The following is a 23047-nucleotide window of genomic DNA, read 5'->3' as shown; positions in this document are numbered from 1 at the left end:
TTAAGTGGGGGGTGGGGGAGGGGGGAGGGGGGAGGGGGGGGGGGGGGGGGGAGGGGGGAGGGGAGAGGGGAGTGGGGTGGGGGGTGGGGGAGGGGGTCGGGGAAACTTTTTTTCAGCCTCTTACCTTGCCGGTGATGCGATTGTTTTCCGGATCGTATCTCCGGTCGCTCTGCGGCCTAACATCGTGGAGCTGGTGGCCTTGCTCGGGACAGACTTTGATCCCCACCGCGGGGCCGTGGACTTACCATCGGAGCCTGCGATCCATGGCCTGGGATTGTCACTCCAACCGCGGCCTGCGGATTTCACCATCGAGGAGCTCGCAGTCTCGGGTAGAGACCGATGTCGGGAAGCTCCAAACGACGCAGAAGATTTTGACCAGCCCTGACAACCCGGCGCAGGGGAGCTGAGACCCCCCCCGAATGCAGGAGCTTGATCGCCCCGACTAGGAAGGCCCAACCCCGCCGGCTACAGGAACCAAGATCGTCCTGTCAACAGAAGGCTCGAGGCCCCCGACCGCAGGAGAACAAAGAAGGGAAGAGATTGAACTTGTTTTCGCTTCCATCACAGTGAGGAATGTGGAGGAGTCACCGTGGTGGATGTTTATGTTATAATGTATTTTGTGTGTTCTGTTGCTTTTTATTTGTATGACTGTATGGCAAATCAAATTCCTCGTATGTTGCAAAACATACTTGGCTAATAAAGTATGATTATGATAACGATTTTGAAACTAGCATCTGCAGTTCCTTCCTATACATTCAGCTTATGATATCCTGGTTTACTAAGAAGTTACATTTCTATATTTGGTCTAATACAACAGTAATTGCATCAGATGATAGATATAAAGTGCTGAAGTGACTCAGCAGGACGGGCAGCATCTCTGGAGAAAAAGGATGGGTGACATTTTAGGTCTTCACAATATTTCATAATGTGATGTCATCATATGATTTGCCTTTTTTTGCTGGCTAACACGATCTATTTAATTAAAAATATTTACTACATTATAAATGGAATATTACTTTTTTTTGAGACACAAGAAACTGCAGATGACGACATCTTTTGGAGCAGAAAAAAAGAAGTGCTGGAGGAACTAAGGGGGTGAGGCAGCATCTGCGGAGGGAATCGACAGTCGTAGTTTCGGGTTTAGGTCCCTTCTTCAGACTTCAGATCAGTCTGAAGAAGGGTCCGGACCCAAAACGTGGCCTGACAATTCCTTTTACAGTTGCTGCCTGATCCGCTGAATTTCTCTTGGGGTTTTTTTTGCACAAGACTTTTCTTGTTTTATGCACATTAGTTTTGAGAGTCAGACAAGCAAGTAGCAATATACAGATTGTGCCCTGGAAATAAATGTAGTCGGCAACAGAAATCAGACACACACATGGGCAACTTTCCAGCTTTCCCATTAATCATGCTTAATTAAATCGGAACATTTAGTCTTGGATTTCCCTTAAGAGGTTGTTGGATTCATGTCGATCCATGCCTTGAAGAATGAAAGCCTGTGTATCATAAGCATTTGATGAGTTTTGTTTAAAATTTTGATGCAAAGCTGATTGCAAGCACGTACAATGAAACTGCTACCAAAGCTCTTGTGCCAGAACCACAATAGGTAAACAAAGGCGACATCCACTATGGTGCAACATTTGACTTTACTGTCTAAGCATACACGACAATATATGGGCAACCCACAGAAAGCATGACAGCAGATGGAAAGGGCGATGCCCTTGTAATAATTAGATTACATACACGCTAAATTGATTTTAATGGGAAATCTGTTAGTGCAACATCTGTGCAATGATGTTACTCGCTTCTGTAAATTATCGCTGTTTGAGCTGTTTGGGCCAAAGGGCCTGTTTCCACGCTGTATCGCTAAAATCTAAAGTAAAGTCTGAAATGACTTTGCATGAATGTATTTTGTATTAATCTATTAATGTTTTACTCTGTTCTTTATTTTTTAGAAGATGAAGTTCAACAGGTGGACACAGCTAATGGAGCCATTGCCGCATAAAGCCAGCATCCATGTTCAGTCTCGACCTCTGGTGCTGTCTGTGTGGAGTTTGCGGCTTTTCCATTAGCACACGGGCTTCCTCCAGTTTGTCCGGTTTCCTGTCGTATGCCCAAAATGGTCGTCACATGAAGTTCTCTATATTGAATTTATGTTTAAGAAGGAACTGCAGATGCTGCAAAAATCGAAGGTACACAAAAAAGCTGGAGAAACTCAGCGGGTGCAGCAGCATCTATGGAGCGAAGGAAATAGGCAACGTTTCGGGCCAAAACCCTTCTTCAGACTGATGGGGGGTGGGGGGGCGGGGAGAAGAAAGGAAAATGGAGGAGGAGCCCAAAGGCTGGGGCATGGGAGGAGACAGCAGGAGGGCTGAGGAAGGGGAGGAGACAGCAAGGACTAACAAAATTGGGAGATTAACAAAATTCTCTAAATTGATATTGCTTTATTGTTGGCACGAGTAACAAGATAGTGAATTTTGGAGAGAATTTACCCCCACTATTACCCAAACACTGACGATCTCCCCTCCCACCCACTTCCCTTCCTGGATAGTAACTTGCAGCAAAATATTCAGGTCATTATTGAAAACGCCGGTTCTAATATGTATCACACCATTTAGTTCACCCTAAATGATACATCAATGATTTGGATGAAGAGATTCAAAGTAACATTAGCAAATTTGCAGATGACACAAAGCTGGGTGGCAGTGTGAACTGTGAGGAGGATGCTATGAGAATGCAGGGTGATTTGGACAGGTTGGGAGAGTGGGCAGATGCATGGCAGATGAAGTTTAATGCGGATAAATGTGAGGTTATCCACTTTGGTAGCAAAAACAGGAAGGCAGATTACTATCTAAGTGGCGTCAAGTTTGGAAAAGAGGAAGCACAATGGGATCTGGGGGTCCTTGTTCATCAGTCTATGAAAGTAAGCATGCAGGTACAGCAGGCAGTGAAGAAAGCGAATGGCATGTTGGCCTTTATAACGCGAGGAATCGAATATAGGAGCAAAGAGGTCCTTCTGCAGTTGTACAGAGCCCTAGTGAGACCACACCTGGAGTATTGTGTGCAGTTTTGGTCCCCTAATTTGAGGAAGGACATTCCTGCTATTGAGTGAGTGCAGCGTAAGTTTACTAGGGATGGCGGGACTGTCATATGCTGAGAGAATGGAGCAGCTGGGCTTGTACACTCTGGAGTTTAGAAGGATGAGAGGGCATCTCATTGAAACATATAAGATTGTTAAGGGCTTGGACACGCTAGAGGCAGGAAACATGTTCCTGATGTTGGGGGAGTCCAGAACCAGGGGACACAGTTTAAGAATAAGGAGTAAGCCATTTAGAACGGAGACGAGGAAACACCTTTTCTCACAGAGAGTGGTGAGTCTGTGGAATTCTCTGCCTCAGAGGAGGCAGGTTCTCTGGATGCTTTCAAGAGAGAGCTAGATAGGGCTTTTAAAATAGCAGAGTCAGGGGATATGGGGAGAAGGCAGGAACGGGTACTGATTGTGGGTGATCAGCCATGATCACATTGAATGGCGGTGCTGGCTCAAAGGGCCGAATGGCCTACTCCTGCACCTATTGTCTAAACTGTTTATAATTGAACATTGCAGTTTTGAGAGGCGATTGATTGCTAGATTTTACCGGCTCGTGTGCCACGGCATGTAACTTGTTTAATTATGCAAAGTTAATGTGAGCAACTACTTATAACAAGCTGTTTAGATGCACAAAGTGCTGCACGTGTTTGTCAATAAAAAACTTTTGCCAACAATATACCTGGCACATGCAACTTGTGCAGAACAATGTTGACATGAGTTTTCATGGTGAATAAGCTTCCGTCTCAAAGGATCTTGCGGCAAACAGGGATCTGCAAACTGGATGCCTTATTAATCTTAAATTAAAAAAAGCAGATGCTGAAAATGTGGAAATAGTTTCAGAAATTGCTGGAAATAGTCAGCAGGATAAATGTCATCTGTGGCATGGAAACAAAGGCAACGTTTCACATTGATGATCTCTCATTGGAACTAATAATTTAAGAAGGAACTGCAGATGCTGGAAAAATCGAAGGTAGACAAAAATGCTGGAGAAACTCAGCAGGTGAGGCAGCATCTATGGAGCGAAGGAATAGGTGACGTTTCGGGTCGAGACCCTTCAGAATGATAATTGGCTTTTCCTTCGCTCCATAGATGCTGCCTCACCCGCTGAGTTTCTCATTGGAACTGGTTAATTGATCTGAAATATTAGCTCAGCTTTCCTCTCCACAGATGCTGCCTGTCCTGCTGATTATTTACATCAGTTTCTGCTCTTATTAACCTCATTCATGTAGTCCACATTACTTAAGTTACAATTTGAAAACACTATCGATGCATGAATCATCTATTTTTGTTAAGATTGTTAAGGGTTTGGACACACGAGAGGCAGGAAACATGTTCCCGATGTTGGGGGAGTCCAGAACCAGGAGCCACAGTTTAAGAATAAGGGGTAAGCCATTTAGAACGGAGACGAGGAAACATTTTTTCTCAGAGAGAGTTGTGAGTCTGTCGAATTCTCTGCATCAGAGGGCGGTGGAGGCCAGTTCTCTGGATACTTTCAAGAGAGAGCTAGATAGGGCTCTTAAAGATAGTCAGGGGATATGGGGAGAAGGCAGGAACAGGGATTGGGGATGATCAGCCATGATCACATTGAATGGCTCGAAAGGCCGAATGGCTTACTCCTGCACCTATTGTCTATTGTCTATTGATAGTGATTTTAAAAATCTTGTTTCAATTAGACCTTTACCAAAGTAAAAGAGTAAAATGAAGGGCAAAAAATCTATTTGCACTTTTTGTCTGTAAGACAAATACTCGCATGTTTTGAAGCTTTTGTGTATTTTAAGTTGCATTTCCACCTATTAGAAAATTGAAATGTACTATTTTGCAATTCACCCAAACATGGATATAATTTCCCCGTTGTCAATCATTGACACGATAACCTCATTGCACACGATGGGTTTCTGACTTATGGGCCTGTCCCACTTTTTTAGGCAACTAGTTTGTCGTCACATGTTCGTCGGTGGTTGCTGTGAGTAAATTTCTCAGTCACGCAAAAAGTCGTAGCGTCTTTCTGGTCGCCGCTGAATTTTCATCACGTTGAAAAATTTTCGGCGACAGTGGGTTTGACGCCAATGAGCGTAGCTTGACCTCTCCTGACGTAGGTGCTGTCGTAGGTTGTCGCCAGGATGACGTAGGTTGTCACCAGTTTATCGGCGACCTGCTACGACTATGACAGTCTCCGGCAGTTGCCTAAAAAAATCGCCAAGTGGGACAGGCCCATTACTGGTAGAAACTGGATCAAACGGTCATGACCAACCAGCTTTGTTATTCACATTCAGATCGAGAGTTGGGAACTGCAACTGGTTTTAAGCGGTGGAGACACAAGGAACTGCAAATGCTGGAAAGTTGAGCAAAACACAAAAGGCTGGAGTAACTCGGTGGGTCAGGCAGGGAATAGACGGGTGACATTTCGGGTCATGAACCTTCTTCACGGAAACATCGCCTAGCCACTCGCTTCACAGATTCTGCCCGACCTGCTGAGTTCTTCCATTATTGCGATTTTAAGTAGTGCCTGATATTGATGCGGTGTTTTCACCAACCGTCCCACAAAGCTCGCCTTACCGCCCTTAAATGGGTAAGCGGGGCTGATAAAAGTAGAGTGCCTTTGTACTACATGCTTGGCGACTGCAGTTGAGGGGGTCTCACTTGTGACACGAGACACAGCCCCTAAGAAACGGGATCCTCGTCTCTGTCCACGATTCTTCTCGACCCCATCTCTTGAGTTATCCTTCCTCTCCTCTCCAATTTCTGCCGAGCCTGCCCAAGTTTTAACTCGTCTCCACGACAACTGCAGAGGTTGCCATGGAGAGCTCACTTTAAAACAACACTGACCCCCTTACCAGCAGGGTGTGAGTGAACATGGCAGCAGCTGAGAGCTCAGCAAGCAATTGCCATCTGTGGCTTCGCAAATCTGATTCTGACACTTCTAAATTGGAAAAAAAAAATTGGGGAAAAAAAACAATAAATATTTCTTAAAGAGAGGATGCCCTAGTATAACAATTTACAGTGCATTCAGAAAGTATTCAGACCCCATCAATTGTCCACATTTTGTTATGTTACAGCCTTATTCTAAAATCAATCTTCTATCATCAACCTTCACACAATAATAAAAAAGCAAAAACAGATGTTTAGAAATTTTTGCAAAGTAATTAAAATGAAATAACTGTAATATCACATTTACATCAGTATTCAGACTCTTTACTCAGTACTATGTTGAGGCACCTTTGGCAGGGATTACAGCCTCAAGTCTTCTTGGGTATGATGCTACAAGCTTGGCACACCTGTTTTTGGGTAATTTCTCCCATTCTTCTCTGCAGATCCTCTCAAGCTCTGTCAAGTTGGATGGGGAGCGTCGATACACAGCTATTTTCAGGTCTCTCCAGAGATGTTCGATCGGTTTCAAGCCCGGGCTCTGGCTGGGCCACTCAAGGACATTCACAGACTTGGCACGAAGCCACTCCTGCATTGTCTTTGTTCAGTGCTTAGGGTCGTTGTCCTGGTGGAAGGAGAACCTCTGTCGCAGTCTGAGGTCCAGAATGTTCTGGAGCAGGTTTTCATCAAGGATCTCTCTGTACTTTGCTCCGGTCATCTTTCCCTCGATCCTGACTAGTCTCCCTGTTCCTGCCATTGAAAAACATCCTCACCGCATGATGCTGCCACCACCATGCTTCACCGTAGGTATGGTGTTGGCCAGGTGATGAGCGGTGCCTGGTTTCCTCCAGACGTGATGGTTGGCATTCAGGCCAAAGAGTTTGGTTTCATCAGATCGGAGAATCTTGTTTCTCATGCTCTGAGAGTCCTTTAGGTGCCTTTTGGCAAACTCCAAGCGGGCTGCTATGTGCCTTTTCCTGAGGAGTGGTTTCCGTCTGGCCACTCTACCAGGCCTGATTGGTGGAGGCCTGATAAAGGCCTGATTGGTGGAGTGCTACAGATATGGTTGTCCTTCTGGAAGGTTCTCCCATCTCCACTTAGGAACTCTAGAGCTCTGTCAGAGTGACGATCGGGTTCTTAGTCACCACCCTGACCAAGGCCCTTCTACCCCGATTGTTCAGTTTGACCGGGTGGCCAGTTCCAAAGTTCTTCCATTTAAGAATGACGGAGGCCACTGTGCTCTTCGGGACCTGCAATGCTGCAGAAATTGTTTTATACCCTTCCCCAGATCTGTGTCTCGACACAATCCTGTCTTGGAAGTCTACAGACAAATTTTGAGTGTCATAGCAAAGGGTCTGAATACTTATGTAAATGTCTTATTTCAGTTATTTCTTTTTAATTGCTTTGCAAAAATTTCTAAACACCTGTTTTCGCTTCTTCATTCTGGGATATTGTGTGTAGATTGATGATAAACAAATGAATTTAATCCATTTTAAAATAAGACTGTAACGTAACAAAATGTGGAAAAAGTGAAGGGGTCTGAATACTTTCTAAATGCACTGTATGCCCTCACTGACATTATCGATAGATGGGTCAATATGTCATGAATGTGGGGAGCTCCTCCAGCTTCTTGGTTATTTTTGCGTGGAAAGATTATGCAGTTGACATCAAATATGGAACATGCCACACAAGCTCCTTCATGAAAAATCTCTGCGTTATGGTTGCTAGTCATCTCGGCAGGTGGCACGGTGGCGCAGTGGTAGAGTTGCTGCCTTGCAGCGCCAGAGACCCGGGTTCGATCCGGACTACGTACGATCCTGTCTGTACGGAGTTTGTCGCGTGGGTTTCCTCCGATTTCAACGTTTATCCGATAAATTGCAAGGATTTTGTGCATGTTATACTTATCACAAGTGATAAAGGCAAAACAGCGTCTATCACAGTATTATAATTCAATGGTTTCTCTACTGCTACGTGTACCAGGGTCTTGTGAAATATTGTCAACTGATCAGCAAGACTTTCACCATATATAAGCATAATTCCCCAGTTAGTACAGAAAGTACTGAGCAACCCACTGAGTTGAGATGCACGAGTTGCCATTTTAGCACCATTTTATCGTTGGAAAATCTTTGAAACATCTTGCGATTTATTTCCACACAGTGTAGGGTGGTCAATGAATGAATGGGAGCATGAGGAGGCTGAGAACCGAGACTTTGTGTGCAGCTTATCTCCACGGCCATCAGAGACACCTCTGCCCCACTCTTCCTGCATTTTACAAGTTTTTGGTTCCTTTTCAGTTCTGATGAAAGGTCTTTGACCTGAATCATGAACTCGGCTTCTGTTCCCATTATGCTGCCTGAACTATTGAGCATTTCTAGCATTTCTTTGTTTTTGTTGTAGGTTTCAAGTATCTACAGGGTTTTAATTTAAAAATTATGTGACTAATGGTAGGCCAATTAAATTCTGGAAGTTCTGAGACAGGATGTCATTCATTTCCCTTCAAAGTATAAAGTAACTATGGCCTTCTTCAGATCGTTTCTGTGTGGCAGAATATTTTAAAATCCTACAAACTGAACCTATTCAAGTATCCCCAGTACTTACTTAAAGCATACACTTTAAAATATAACAAACATGAGAATTAAGAAAAATTACTGATAGTTAAATCTATCTTTCCACAAATGCTGCTTGACCTGCGGGTTCCAGCAGTTTCCTCTCAGAGGTAATTGTAATTAAATACAATTGAAAAATCAATAAGAAAAATTACTTATCAAAAACCATATGGCTTTAGTGATTTAAAGGTCATGTGTTCACTAGCAAATTAAATATTAAAACATTTCCTTTTTTGCAAAATGGTTGATTCTCTTTCTATAAAAAAAATGGGCGGCACAGTGGCGCAGCGGTAGAGTTGCTCTTTCACAGCGCCAGAGACCCGGGATCGATCCTATTACTTGTGCTGCTTATACGGAGTTTGTACGTTCTCCCTGCCACCGAGTGGGTTTTCTCCGGGTGCTCCAGTTTCCTCCCACATTCCAAAGGCGTTCAGGTTAATTGGCTTCTGTAAATTGTCCCTAGTATGTAGGATAGTGCTAGTGTACGGGGTGATCTGGTGTCTCAGTGGGCCATAGGGCCTGTTTCCACGCTGTATCTCTGAAGTCTAATATCATGACCTAAGATATCATGAGTCTAATATTATGACCTCATGCTATTGAGGGAGTGCAGCGTAGGTTTACAAGGTTAATTCCCGGGATGGCGGGACTGTCATATGCTGAGAGAATGGAGCAGCTGGACTTGTAGACTCTGGAGTTTAGAAGGATGAGATGGGATCTCATTGAAACATATAAGATTGTTAAGGGTTTGGACACGCTAGAGGCAGGAAACATGTTCCCAATGTTGGGGGAGTCCAGAACCAGGGGCCACAGTTTAAGAATAAGTAGTAAACCATTTAGAACGGAGACAAGAAAACACTTTTTCTCACAGAGAGTTTTGAGTCTGTAGAATTCTCTGCCTCAGAGGGCGGTGGAGGCGGGTTCTCTGGATGCTTTCAAGAGAGAGCTAGATAGCGCTCTTAAAAATAGCAGTCAGGGGATATGGGGAGAAGGCAGGAACGGGGTACTGATTGGGGATGATCAGCCATGATCACATTGAATGGCGGTGCTGGCTCGAAGGGCCGAATGGCCTACTCCTTCACCTATTGTCTATTGTCTAACGACAGAAATAATTCAAAGGTTTTCTCAAAATAAAACAGAAAGCAAAGTTTCTCAAAATGTCAATGTTTCTAGAGATCCTTACTCCTACATTCGCACCCAGTGGAAGACAGTGATGACCCATTTTTAAACAGAAACTAAATGAATAAATGAATGAAAATTCAGCATTGCTAACACAACTGAACAAACAACTTTGCCATATATGGTCAAATCACTTTAAAAAATATTCCTGACGCTTTTAATGCATCAATGAAAGTCTTTTTATTGATTGAAATCTATTTTAAGCTCTGTACAGAGCACAATTTAATTTATTATGAAATGATTGAACGCATGCCTCCCATTTATTTCTGGTAGACCCATATGACCTACCCAGGACTCAATGATCTTCCATATTAATTCAAAGGTATTTATGTATCTTTTTTGGGAGAAAATTAGAAAAGCCATGCATTTTTTTTTTGGATAAGCTAACCACAACTTTCTTTCTCAAAACTCATTACAGCGTAGAATATCACTGGGCACTTCAATAATCAGTTCAAGAAGTTTGTGGATCAGGACATTAATATCACGAGGAAAAGGTTTTTCAAACTCAGACACAATTCCGATGACATGCTGAAACCAAGGAAATGATCAATGCAAGATTTATTAAGGCCAGTGAATTTTCAACACTGCTTTAAAGGCTTTGGTTCCCCATCATACAGGCTTTACAGATTAATCACTGTTGGGTAATGTTGTTTTAAAAGCAAACTATCAACAATTCACAATTCAACATACACACCAGACACTACAGTGTGATTTACCTGTAAATCAACGTAAGGTGCCGCAGCACAATTTTCGATTAAGCCTTTTATCTAGAAACTGCAAACCCATTCCATATTGCCAAATGATAATAGGCACTGTCCATTCTCTATACGCAAGACATGTTCATGTCACCACAAGTACATCAGAATATTGAGGCTTCTACATGATGGCATGTCGGTCACAGTGCTCAGCAACTGCGGCTCTGAGTCCGAGCACTTCACTGTGGAAACGGGGGTCAAACAGGGATGCATAGAAACATAGAAAATAGGTGCAGGAGTAGGCCATTTGAGCCTGCACCGCCATTCAATATGATCATGGCTGATCATCCAACTCAGTATCCTGTACCTGCCTTCTCTCCATACCCCCTGATCCCCTTAGCCACATCTAACTCCCTCTTAAATATAGCCTATGAACTGGCCTCAACTACCTTCTGTGGCAGAGAATTCCAGACTCACCACTCTCTGTGGGAAAAATGTTTTTCTCATCTCGGTCCTAAAAGACTTCCCCCTTATCCTTAAACTGTGACCCCTTGTTCTGGACTTCCCCAACATTGGGAACAATCTTCCTGCATCTAGCCTATCCAACCCCTTAAGAATTTTGTAAGTTTCTATAAGATCCCCCCTCAATCTTCTAAATTCTAGCAAGTACAAACCGAGTCTATCCAGTCTTTCTTCATATGAAAGTCCTGACATCCCAGGAATCAGTCTGGTGAACCTTCTCTGTACTATGCCAAGAATGTCTTTCCTCAGATTAGGAGACCAAAACTGTACGCAATACTCCAGGTGTGGTCTCACCAAGGCCCTGTACAACTGCAGTAGAACCTCCCTGCTCCTATACTCAAATCCTTTTGCTATGAATGCTAACATACCATTCGTTTTCTTCACTGCCTGCTGCACCTGCATGCCTACTTTCAATGACTGGTGTACCATGACACCCAGGTCTTGTTGCATCTCCCCTTTTCCTAATCGGCCACCATTCAGATAATAATCGCATCATCGCACCCACCCTGTTTGTTGTCTTCATTGCTGCCATACTTCACCTCATTGGTGAAGAGCTGCCACAGGGGATCCCAATCCTCTACAGAACTAACGGTGGGCTCTTCAACCTTAATAGGTTGAAGGCCAAGAGCAAAGTCAGTAACACCGCCATCATGGAGCTTCAGTATGCGGACGACTGCGCCATTGCAGCACACTCTGCATACCTCCAGGGCATCCTGAATGCCTTTGCCAAGGCATACAGAGCCATGGGCCAAGCCTTAAATATCAAGAAGACCCAGGTCCTACATCAACCTCCACCCAACCAGCCATCTACCCAGTCCACTATAAAAGTGGACGACACTACTCTTGAAAACGTTGACCACTTCCCCAACCTTGGCAGCATTCTTTTCTCAAAAGCTGACATTGACTCTGCGGTCGACCATCGCCTGAGTTGTGCCAGCGGAGCCTACATATGACTCAGGAGAAGAGTCTTTGAAGACCGAGACCTAAAGGCCCAAAACAAAACTGCTGGTCTATAGAGCCGCTGTCCTCTCCACCCTGTTGTATGGAGCCGAGTCATGGACCACCTACAGCAGGCACCTGAGAGCCCTGGAACAATACCATCAAAGTTCCTTACAAAAGATTCTGAGGATCAGCTGGGAGGACAAAAGCACCAACATCAGCGTTTTGGAGGAAGCCAACATGACCAGCATCACTACCACAATAATGCAGCACCAACTTCGATGGAATGGCCATGTCATTCGCATGTTCAACACACATCTCCCTCAACAGATCCTGTACTCTCAATTGAAGGAAGGTCGGCGAGCCCCCTGCGGGCCAAAGAAATGCTTCAAGGACAACATCAAGAACTGTCTGAAGAAATTCCACATCACATCAAGCAACTGGGAGCACATTGCACTGGACAGGCGCTCCTGGAGGAAATCCGTGCAGGAAGGAGCTGCACGTCACGAAATTGAACTACGCCGTGTCGCGTAGACAAAACGACAGCACCGTAAGGAGAGAGAGAAGGGGGCTCGACGACTACCAACCACCGCCAGTCTCCACTGCCCATGTTGCACCAAGGTGTGTGGATCGGTCTCTACAGACATCTATCTGCAGACCCACAAGTAGACGACCCGATGGAGAGGACAGTCATACTCGTTTCAAGTGACCGCCGATTTAAAAAAAAAACACAAGACACATATTTTTTCATTGATATTTATAAAATCACAATCATCTACTCTGCAGGTTGAGCATAAACAGCTTAGTCTGAAGAAGGGTCTCGACCAGAAACATCGCCCATTCCTTCTCTCCAGCGATGCTGCCTGTCCCGCTGAGTTACTTCAGCTTTTTGTGTCTACCTACAACTTATTCTTTTATTGATTAGTAAAATGTGAAATACTAACATCATTAAGGGCCTGCCAGAGTGGCATTACTCAATCCACAAATCAATTAGACTGAGATGTTAAGCAATTTTATGGCATAAAACATTCTGAGCAAGAAAGGAGGAAATGTCCTTACTCTGCCCTCTATTTTGAAATGTCTTGATAAATCCTAATACCCAGTAACCATTAACAGAGGTAATTGTTTTAACCAACTGATCAGTAGTACTCTGATCTCGTTATCTTAGGCATCTGTGGCATGCATAATACAGCAGGATCATTTGCATTTGCATTCACTATGTGCAGACCAACATTTCAAGCATTCCACTTCACAACTAAAACTGTGGATTTTTAAGATTGTGTATTATGTGACATAACCTAAAACGAAATCACATTTCCTCGTATTCCATGACAATTAGTACGTTTTATAAACATCTATGAGCCAGCGGTTTAAAATTAACATCTGACCTAGCATTGAGAAATGTTTCCAAACTTCAGCCCACATTTCTCTGCAAAAATATTTCCCAAATCCACTTCCATCTAATGATGCAGCTCCAAATTCAGAACATGCTCCTTCGTTCTACACTCTGGCCAGGAGATAGTTCTTGTCAACTCTTGTTGTCCATAAAACAGGAATGATCTCTTACCTGAGGCAAGGTCAAGAATTATTGTCGGGCGTCTTTAATACTAAACCTCATTTCCGTGAAAAGTCATGAGGTCCTGAGGATTTATGACTCTTTAATGGTGTTATTTCCTTCCCTGCTTGCTTGCATCATCATCATGATTAGATATTTCGTTTCTTCAGGATAGTTAGCATGCAATCCTCTCCCTCCGCTGCAAATACTACTGCTAAGTACAATGCATGCACTGTTTTTTTTTCCATTTGTAAAATTGCTTCTTCATTTTTCAAGGGGGACGCTTGGATGATGATCACATCCTTTTCACTCGTATAACGGTTAAAAAAGCACATTTTAATATTTCCTGCAGATTGTTCCTCACATTCATCTTTCGCAGCTCTTACTTCCCGATTGGATCGCTTCTTAGCTCTCCCTCCCAGTCACTGGTAAGTGCAATAATGTTTGCTTTAATGTATGTTTTATGTTGTCATTCTTAGAGCCACTGTTAATACTCTCAGAGCATTCATTAATTGTTGAAACCTTAAGTATTTTGGAGATCACAAGAAGAAAATCAGCTGATAATACATGGAAACAAAAACATCTGTTTTCTTGCTTTATGCCATGTATCAGGAACAGTATAGTATATTTATAGTCTAGTAGACCAAGTGCAACGGTGTGGTCCCCCAACGCAAGATTCCACCTCTCACCCGTTCCCCCAAAGCAACTGAAGCCATTCCCAAACGTAAGATTCCAGCACTTCCCTGCCTCCCTTAGCACTCCCCTGCCTCCCTCAGCAGTGGGCTTTAAAAAAAAAAGAGCAGTTCCAATTGCAATACCAATTGGCCCTCCACCTCCTGTTGATATATCCCATTGAGTGTTCCTGTCTTGCAACTTTGTATCGATGTGTGTTGGAAGCTGGGAGGAAGGATTTTAACAGTAAAAATCTTGTTAAAGTTGGCGTTTTTAAAGCTTTAATCGCGAATAACTTCGGAAATATAGGTGGAAATGCGACGGGAAGATGTTTATCGCCACCGCGGGGAAAATGTGAGAAGGATGTGTGAAAATGGGAAGGCTATGGCCTAGCGTTTGGAAGAAGATAGGAATTAACCAGATTGACAGACACACATTGTGGGCACAAACACGAAGACTTTTAGTTATGTATAGATTTTCTAACATTGTTATACATTACTTGTCACATTATGAATAAATATAAGCATTGTGCCAGATGAGGATTAATTTACGGTACCATTATGACATAGTTGGCACCTAAAATTAGGTGCCACTGTATTGTTTTGTACTGTATTAACTTCTAATAAAATAAACTTACGGTACCATGTATAAAATGTGTATAACTGTGCACCTGTATTTTATTCACTATATCAAAACTGTGCTTTCTTTACCATTCTTACATCCTTTGCTGTTTCAAATATTTGTCCAACAATATCACAAAACCTTAATGTAATAAAAAGGAACGTGCAAATGCTGTTTTATACCAAAGATAGACACAGAATGCTCGAGTAACTCAGCGGGTCAGGCAGCATCTCTGGAGCAAATATATAGGTGACGTTTCGGGTAGGGTCCCCACAGAAGAAGGGTCCCGACCCGAAACGTCACCTATCGATTTTCTCCAGAGATGCTGCCTGACCCGCTGAGTTACTCCAACATTTTGTGTCTGTCGTGAATATCACAAACCTTTCGGTTCAGTGCTGTTTAATGTCGAAACAAACATTTTTCAGTATATAGTCAAAAGTTTATTGGGCTGCCTCATTACCTGACATTGACCCAAAATGTAATCTGCTCGTGTCAGCTCAATATCCTACTCGGATCATTCTGCACCTACTCGATTTTGCTTCAGATATGCCTGGAAATCTCTTTCCCTATCTCAACATCATCCCCAAAGTCTGGCTTCTTACTTTGAAGTTCCTTTCCCGATCCATGGCAAACAGCAAAGACTGCACTGCCTCACATCCCTGGGGAACCAGCTTGCGGTTTTGTGCCATTCTGACAGAATGCCAATGACGATCATCCTCACTGTCATCCATTTGACCTTGTCATCTCTCAAAACCTCTCAGCTTGCATCGTGTCAATCACAAACAAGGGCATCTGACAGATTTGGCTGGAGGAGTGCAGATTGAGGTTGGCCCCATTGGGTACGAGATCTCAAGAAATAAATCCCACATTTGACACCAAAGACCTCTTTTTACAGGACATGAAATATTGGAATTCTTTGGTTTGAAATAATTTAAAAAAACATATGCGAAGGCAATCTACTGAAGGCCAAGTGTACACCTGATCACTGGTTTTCTCTAGACTTTAGAGATACAGCGTGGAAACTGGCCCTTCGGCCCACCGAGACTGTGCTAGCCAGCAATCACCCTGTACACTAGCACTATCCTACACACTATGGACAATGTACAATTTACAAAAGCAAATTAACCTACAAACCTGTGCGACTTTGCAGTGTGGGAGGAAGCAAAGCACCTGGAATAAACCCACGCGGGCAGAGGAAGGACATATAAACTCTGTACAGACAGTATCCGAGGTCAGGATGGAACCCGGGTCTATGGCGTTGTAAGGCAGCTGTACCGGTGCGCTACTGTGCTGCCCTTAAACTTAATCTAGCATAGGTTTGTCTTAATCTAGCACAGATTCCAATTTCTAACAAGAAATGAAAAATCCAGGGAAAATACAGTGGTAAAGTTCCATGGAGCTGAGACGTTTGATCTTTCAACTGGGATTACAGAAACATTAGACTCACTGTTCAATCCTAGGAGACAGATACAGTTTGGGAAACACTTGAGTGGCTTCAGCATCCTCAAAACTGACAGAGAGGAGAGCGACATCTTCTCCCGGGTCTACAATTGTGTCCTGCAAGAGAGAATAGCAGGAATATTATCAATACCAGTTCCGTCATTGCGTTACTCATTGAAATGTCTTGGAGTTATTCCTTAGCAGTAGAACTACCCATTCCCACCCCTTTGTGGCATCAATGATGCCTGTTGACTTCCAGATAATGTCCACTCATGTGAGACTTGATATTTTGCAAGCATCCCCATTTGCCTTGCATTTACGAAAACAACTTCATGCAACAACTCTGCAACTTCCATTTCCACCTGCTTGAGATGCATCTCTTGATTTTTATTTGCTTAATTACTCTACACTTTAACCTTCTGCCACCATCCCCTTTGTCCTTCGTTTTCTTATGCCTTTACTTTCCTCTCACTCACAACATTCCATGCCCTGTGGTAAACATGAGTTATGTCTCGAAAATCTTTCAGTTTCATTAATATCAAACTAACCGTTTCGCTAATCACAGATGCTACCAGTGTTTTCTATCATTTTCTGTTTCATTTCAGGTTTCCAGGATACTGTATTTAAATTAATTATGTATTTAAAAAAAAGTTGCAATCAAAGACGCCATCATATTCTGAAAATCAATAAACTGAGGAGGGAGAAACAGTTTAAAGTTCAGAAGTCATAGAAGCAGAATTAGGCCATTCGGCCCATCGAGTCTATTCCACCATTCAATCATAGCTGATCTATCTTTCCCTCTCAATCTCATTCTCCTGCTTTCTCCCCATAACCTTTGACTCCCTTACTAATCAAGAATCTATCAATCTCCACCTTAAAATTGCTCAGTGACTTGGCCCAATTAATTCCACAGATTCACCACCCTCTGACGAATGAAATTCCTCCTCATCTTCTAAAGGCATTTTATTCTGAGACTCTGCCCTTTGGTCCCAGATTCCGCTACTAATGGAAACATCCTCTCTGCATCCACTCTATCCAGGCCGTTCACTATCCAGGCCGTTCACTATTCGCTAAGTTTCAATGAGCCCCCCCCCTCATCCTATACTCCGGCGAGTACAGGCTCAATGCCGTCAAAACGCTCATCATACCGATCATCGCTGGATAACCCGATCGTCGCTGGATTCATTCTCGTAAACCTCCTCTGGACGCCAACACCAGCACACCCCTCCTCAGATATGGGGCTCAAAACTGCTCACAATACGTGATTGTGTTAACACTTGATTTTGAAGGTTTTGAAGGGTCCCAATGCAAAATCATCGTTTGGCCATTTTCCTCCACAGATGCTGCCTGAACCAGTTGAATTCCTCCAGCATAAAAAGACACAAAGTGCTGTATTAGGCCGCCGTTGAGTTACTCCAGCATTGTATTTTTTCTTGTAAACCATTATCTGCAGTTCCTTGAGTCTCAAGTTCTCCAGCAGTTTGTTTTTTTGGTTAAAGGGCCTGTCCCACTTGGCACGCTAATTACACGATCTCGTGGTCGCGTTGAAGCACGACGGTCCCGCGAAGGTCGCGCGCGACTTCATTCGACCGCACAGCCATCTGGAGCGCGTGACATCATTTGAAGATGGACACAAAGCTGGAGTAACTCAGGACTGGCAGCATCTCTGGAGAGAAGCAATGGGTGATGTTTCGGGTCGAGACTCTTCTTCAGTCTGAAAAGAAGGGTCTTGACCCGAAACGTCACCCATTGCTTACCTCCAGAGATGCTGCCAGTCCTGCTGAGTTACTCCTGCATTTTGTGTCTATCATTTTGTGTCTCCCCGCTCTGGGAGTAGAAGTGGGGGCGGATCCGGATCCGCAACGGTCATGAGCCCAGGCCAAGTTCGGCAATCGTTTGCCTGCTTCTGTTGCTGTTGAAGGTGAGACGTTGCATCGCGCCAGGGTCTTGGGCCTGTCCCACTTTGGCCGTCAGTTCTGCGACAGGCCGTTGGCGCGCGAAGATTTCGATCTCTACAAAAATTTCGGAGCCCCGCGCGATATCACGCACAACTACATACCCCTCTGCGTTTCTCAGTGGGACCGGCCCCTCGTGGCTACATGATGCCCGTGCACCTCAACGCAACAACGAGGTCACGTAATTTGCATGCCAAGGATACATAAGTGGGATAGGCCCTTAATACTTCAGGTTGATGATCTTTCATCAGAACAAAATTAACCGGCATTCAACTCGTGAAATTAGATAGGGATCTATTTAATATTTAAATTACATTGAGACAGGCACTTCCTCATACCATAATTTACAGTGCAAACTGACAACTATAGTTTCAGAAATGCTTTATACTTTGCCTCCCATTCAAAATTTGTACTTAGCCCTATAGAAATTATAAAAGACCGCAATCAGGCCCAAGTCATGTTCTACGCTCTATAAATGGTGCTTAACGTTAAAAGATAACCAGAGTGCCATATTTTATTGCCATTATTGGGAGAACACAATTACACAATTAACAAAATAATTTCTACAAGTCAAACTGATCTTATTTTGTCATAGGCACAAGTATGGTGAGGTACAGGTACAATAAAAATCTCGCTTGCTGCAGCTATGCAGACAGACAACACACAAATACATCAATTAACACAAATATTCGATGAGACAGTGAAAAGGAAAAGGCATTAGTACAAAATGATCGTGGTTTGCATGCTCCATAAATTTGGCGGTCATATTTGTATTAAAGCAAAATGCTACAGATTAGAAGAGCAAAAAATACTATAGCACATAATTCAGCTACACAGCCTACCATGACTATTGCGGCTTACCCGTGGGACTGTTCAACTTAAACCAGCGTTCTATTATTTCTCCATATTTCTGAGAGTTTTTTTTGCTGTAAGTAACATTGGAAATTAAAACAGAAACCACTATGCTAAAGATGAAGCATCACCAAAAGCAAGGTTAGCAATGTTCTCAATTATTATGCCAAAAGTCGTCGACTTGAAATGTTAGATGTCCTGTGTGGACACTGCAGTTGCCAGTTTCATTTGCTGCTTTTGATTTAATCTCCTACATATCTATTTATGTGAAGAGTGCTCTGCAATTATTAAGAGAGAAAGGCAAACATGTGTATGTGTAGTAGTTTCAAGAAAATGAATTTCCTGTGTTTTAATGAAATCCAAGATGTCCAAACATTTGAGGCGCTGGTCTGGTCGCATCTGAGGAAGGATGCGCTGGCTCGGGCGAGGGTCCAGAGGAGATTTACAAGAATGATCCTAGGAATAATTGGGTTAACATATGACAAGCGTTTGACGGCATTGTACTCGCTGGAGTTTAGGATGTTGGGGGGAGCCTCATTGAAACTTATCGAATAGTGAAAGGCTTGGATAGAGTGGATGTGGAGAGGATGTTTCCACCAGTGGGAGAGTCTAGGATCATAGGTCATAGCCTCATAAATAAAGAACATTCCTTTAGGAAGAAGATGAGGAGGAATTCCTTTACTCAGAGGTTGGTGAATCTGTGGAATTCCTTGTCCTGTGGAGGCCGTGTCAATGGATATTTTTAAGGCAGGGATTGACAGATTCTCGATACGGTGTCAGGGGTTATGGGGAGAAGGCAGGAGAATGGGTTTAGGAGCGAGAAATAGATCATAGCCATGATTGAATGGTGGAGTGGACTTGATGAGCCGAATGGCCTCATTCTGCTCCTTTCACATGGCCTTGCAATAGATATATCATAGAACTAAACAGCACAGAAACAGACTCTTCAGCCTATCTTGTCCATACCGACCAAGCTAGCAAACTGGGCTAATCCAAGTTACCCGCCTTTGGCCACAACTCTCCGAATCTTTCCTATCCATAAATCTATCGAAATGTCTCTTTAAAAGTCGTAACTGTTTCTGCTTCTATAGCTTCCTCAGACACTCATTCAGATATGCACTACCCTCACAGGTTTCTGCAGAAGTAACACTCTGTGGTTCAAACCCCGTACAGCACGGTGGCACAGTGGTAGAGTTGCTGCCTTATTGTCGGTTTGATCCCGACTAAGGGTGCTGTCTGTACAGAGTTTGTATGTTCTCCCCGCGAACACGTGGGTTTTCTCCGAGATTTTCAGTTTCCTCCCATACCCCAAAGATGTACAGGTTTGTAGGTTGACACAAAATGCTGGAGTAACTTAGCAGGACAGGCAGGATCTCTGGAGAGAACGAATGGGTGACGTTTCGGTTCGAGACCCTTCTTCAGACTGATCCAACAGTCTCAACCCGACACGTCACCCATTCCTTTTCTCCAGAGATGCTGCCTGTCCTGCTGAGTTACTCCAGCATTTTGTGTCTACCTTCGATTTAAACCAGCATCTGCAGTTCTTTCCTACAGGTTTGTAGGTTATTTGGCTTGGTATAAGTGTAAATTGTCCCCAGTGCGTGTAAGATAGTGTTAATGTGCGTGGATCGCTGGTCGGTGCACACATGGTGGGCCAAAGGGCCTGTTTCCGCACTGTATCTCTAAACTAAACGGCTCCAAACATCCCTAATTGAGGTCAAACTATTAAATCTTTCAAAGTTCCTTCCTTGCTCTCCACAGTACTGTGTTCTGAACTTTTACATTCATTGATATCGTTCAGCCGGCAGTGTTGTCAGATATTAGATTTAGAAGTCTTCACACTTTCCAGTCTTGGTTTCTATTCGAGAATTAGTTGAATACCCCGATTATACCAAGCAGTTCTATTCTGGCATATTGCTAACATGCTAATGTTTTTATAAAGTTGTGGCAACCAAAATATTTTTGGTTTAGTTTCAAAAGCTGTCAGGCAATCTAAATCAGTATAACACATAGCTCTGAAAAGTGAAAACACCCTGATTATAAATCTACACCCATAAATTAAATCATCGGTTGAGATTAAGGACAGGTTTCCACTAGTTTGAGAGCAGCTGCTTGGACTTGGATCAATAATCGAGCAAGGCAAAGAGAAGCTGACTGTTCATTTGCGGTAATCACTGTTGATTTAGTAAAGCTCCACATTACGTACAATCTACACATGTACCAAGTGCTTGCACCGGAAACTTAAATAGACTGCCACAGGTGCACAGAAACTAATTGGGACTAGAATTTAAAAGCAGTTGTAAAAATTATTTGTTTGTAATCCCCATAGTTTTTCAAAAATGTAAAAAAATTACATGAGGATAAAAATAAGTCTTCTTTATGACAATAGACATAGACAATAGGTGCAGGAGTAGGCCATTTGGCCCTTCGAGCCAGCACCACCATTCAATGTGAACTTGGCTGATCATCCACAATCAGTACCTCGTTCCTGCCTTCTCCCCATATCCCCTGACTCTGCTATCTTTAAGAGTCCTATCTAGCTCTCTCTTGAAAGCATCCAGAGAACCTGCCTCCACCTGAGGCAGAAAATTCCACAGACTCACCACTCTCTGTGAGAAAAAGTGTTTTCTCGTCTCCGTTCTAAATGGCCTACTCCTTATTCTCAAACTTTGGCCCCTGGTTCTGGACTCCCCCAACATCGGGAACATGTTTCCTGCCTCTAGTGTATCCAAGCCCTTAACAATCTTATATGTTTCAATGAGATTTCCTCTCATCCTTCTAAACTCCAGAGTGTACAAGCCCAGTTGCTCCATTCTCTCAGGATATGACAGTCCTGCCATCCCGGGAATTAACCTTGTTAACCTACGCTGCACTCCCTCAATAGCAAGAATGTCTTTCCTCAAATTAGGAACTCAGCGGGTGAGGCAGCATCTATGGAGCGAAGGAAAAGCCAATTATCATTCTGAAGAAGGGTCTCGACCCGAAACGTCACCTATTCCTTCGCTCCATAGATGCTGCCTCACCTGCTGTGTTTCTCCAGCATTTTTGTCTACCTTCGATTTTTCCAGCATCTGCAGTTCCTTCTTAAATTATTAGTTCCAATGAGAGATCATCAATGTGAAACGTTGCCTTTGTTTCCATGCCACAGATGACATTTATCCTGCTGACTATTTCCAGCAATTTCTGAAACTATTTCCACATTTTCAGCATCTGCTTTTTTAAATTTAAGATTAATAAGGCATCCAGTTTGCAGATCCCTGTTTGCCGCAAGATCCTTTGAGACAGAAGCTTATTCACCATGAAAACTCATGTCAACATTGTTCTGCACAAGTTGCATGTGCCAGGTATATTGTTGGCAAAAGTTTTTTATTGACAAACACGTGCAGCACTTTGTGCATCTAAACAGCTTGTTATAAGTAGTTGCTCACATTAACTTTGCATAATTAAACAAGTTACATGCCGTGGCACACGAGCCGGTAAAATCTAGCAATCAATCGCCTCTCAAAACTGCAATGTTCAATTATAAACAGTTTAGACAATAGGTGCAGGAGTAGGCCATTCGGCCCTTCGAGCCAGCACCGCCATTCAATGTGATCATGGCTGATCACCCACAATCAGTACCCCGTTCCTGCCTTCTCCCCATATCCCCTGACTCCGCTATTTTAAAAGCCCTATCTAGCTCTCTCTTGAAAGCATCCAGAGAACCTGCCTCCACCTGAGGCAGAAAATTCCAGACTCACCACTCTCTGTGAGAAAAAGTGTTTTCTCGTCTCCGTTCTAAATGGCCTACTCCTTATTCTCAAACTTTGGCCCCTGGTTCTGGACTCCCCCAACATCGGGAACATGTTTCCTGCCTCTAGTGCATCCAAGCCCTTAACAATCTTATATGTTTCAATGAGATTTCCTCTCATCCTTCTAAACTCCAGAGTGTACAAGCCCAGTTGCTCCATTCTCTCAGGATATGACAGTCCTGCCATCCCGGGAATTAACCTTGTCAACCTACGCTGCACTCCCTCAATAGCAAGAATGTCTTTCCTCAAATTAGGGGACCAAAATTGCACACA

The 23047-nt window shown here is 43.4% G+C and overlaps 1 protein-coding gene across 2 annotated transcripts in view; it reads right to left on the bottom strand.

Moving 5' to 3' along the window:
* babam2 (BRISC and BRCA1 A complex member 2) overlaps positions 1-23047 on the bottom strand; it is a 182361-nt gene that overhangs the window by 61210 nt on the left and 98104 nt on the right. For both annotated transcript variants that reach the window (XM_033020560.1, XM_033020559.1), the window contains exon 7: positions 16184-16293. In XM_033020560.1, coding sequence (XP_032876451.1) covers positions 16184-16293 — 110 coding nt within the window. The remainder of the gene's footprint in view (positions 1-16183; positions 16294-23047) is intronic.

This window comes from Amblyraja radiata, chromosome 5, assembly GCF_010909765.2.
Source record: "Amblyraja radiata isolate CabotCenter1 chromosome 5, sAmbRad1.1.pri, whole genome shotgun sequence".
NCBI lineage: Eukaryota > Metazoa > Chordata > Chondrichthyes > Rajiformes > Rajidae > Amblyraja > Amblyraja radiata.
The sequence above is the reverse complement of the archived record's forward strand: the minus strand, read 5'-3'. Positions and strand labels throughout refer to the sequence as shown.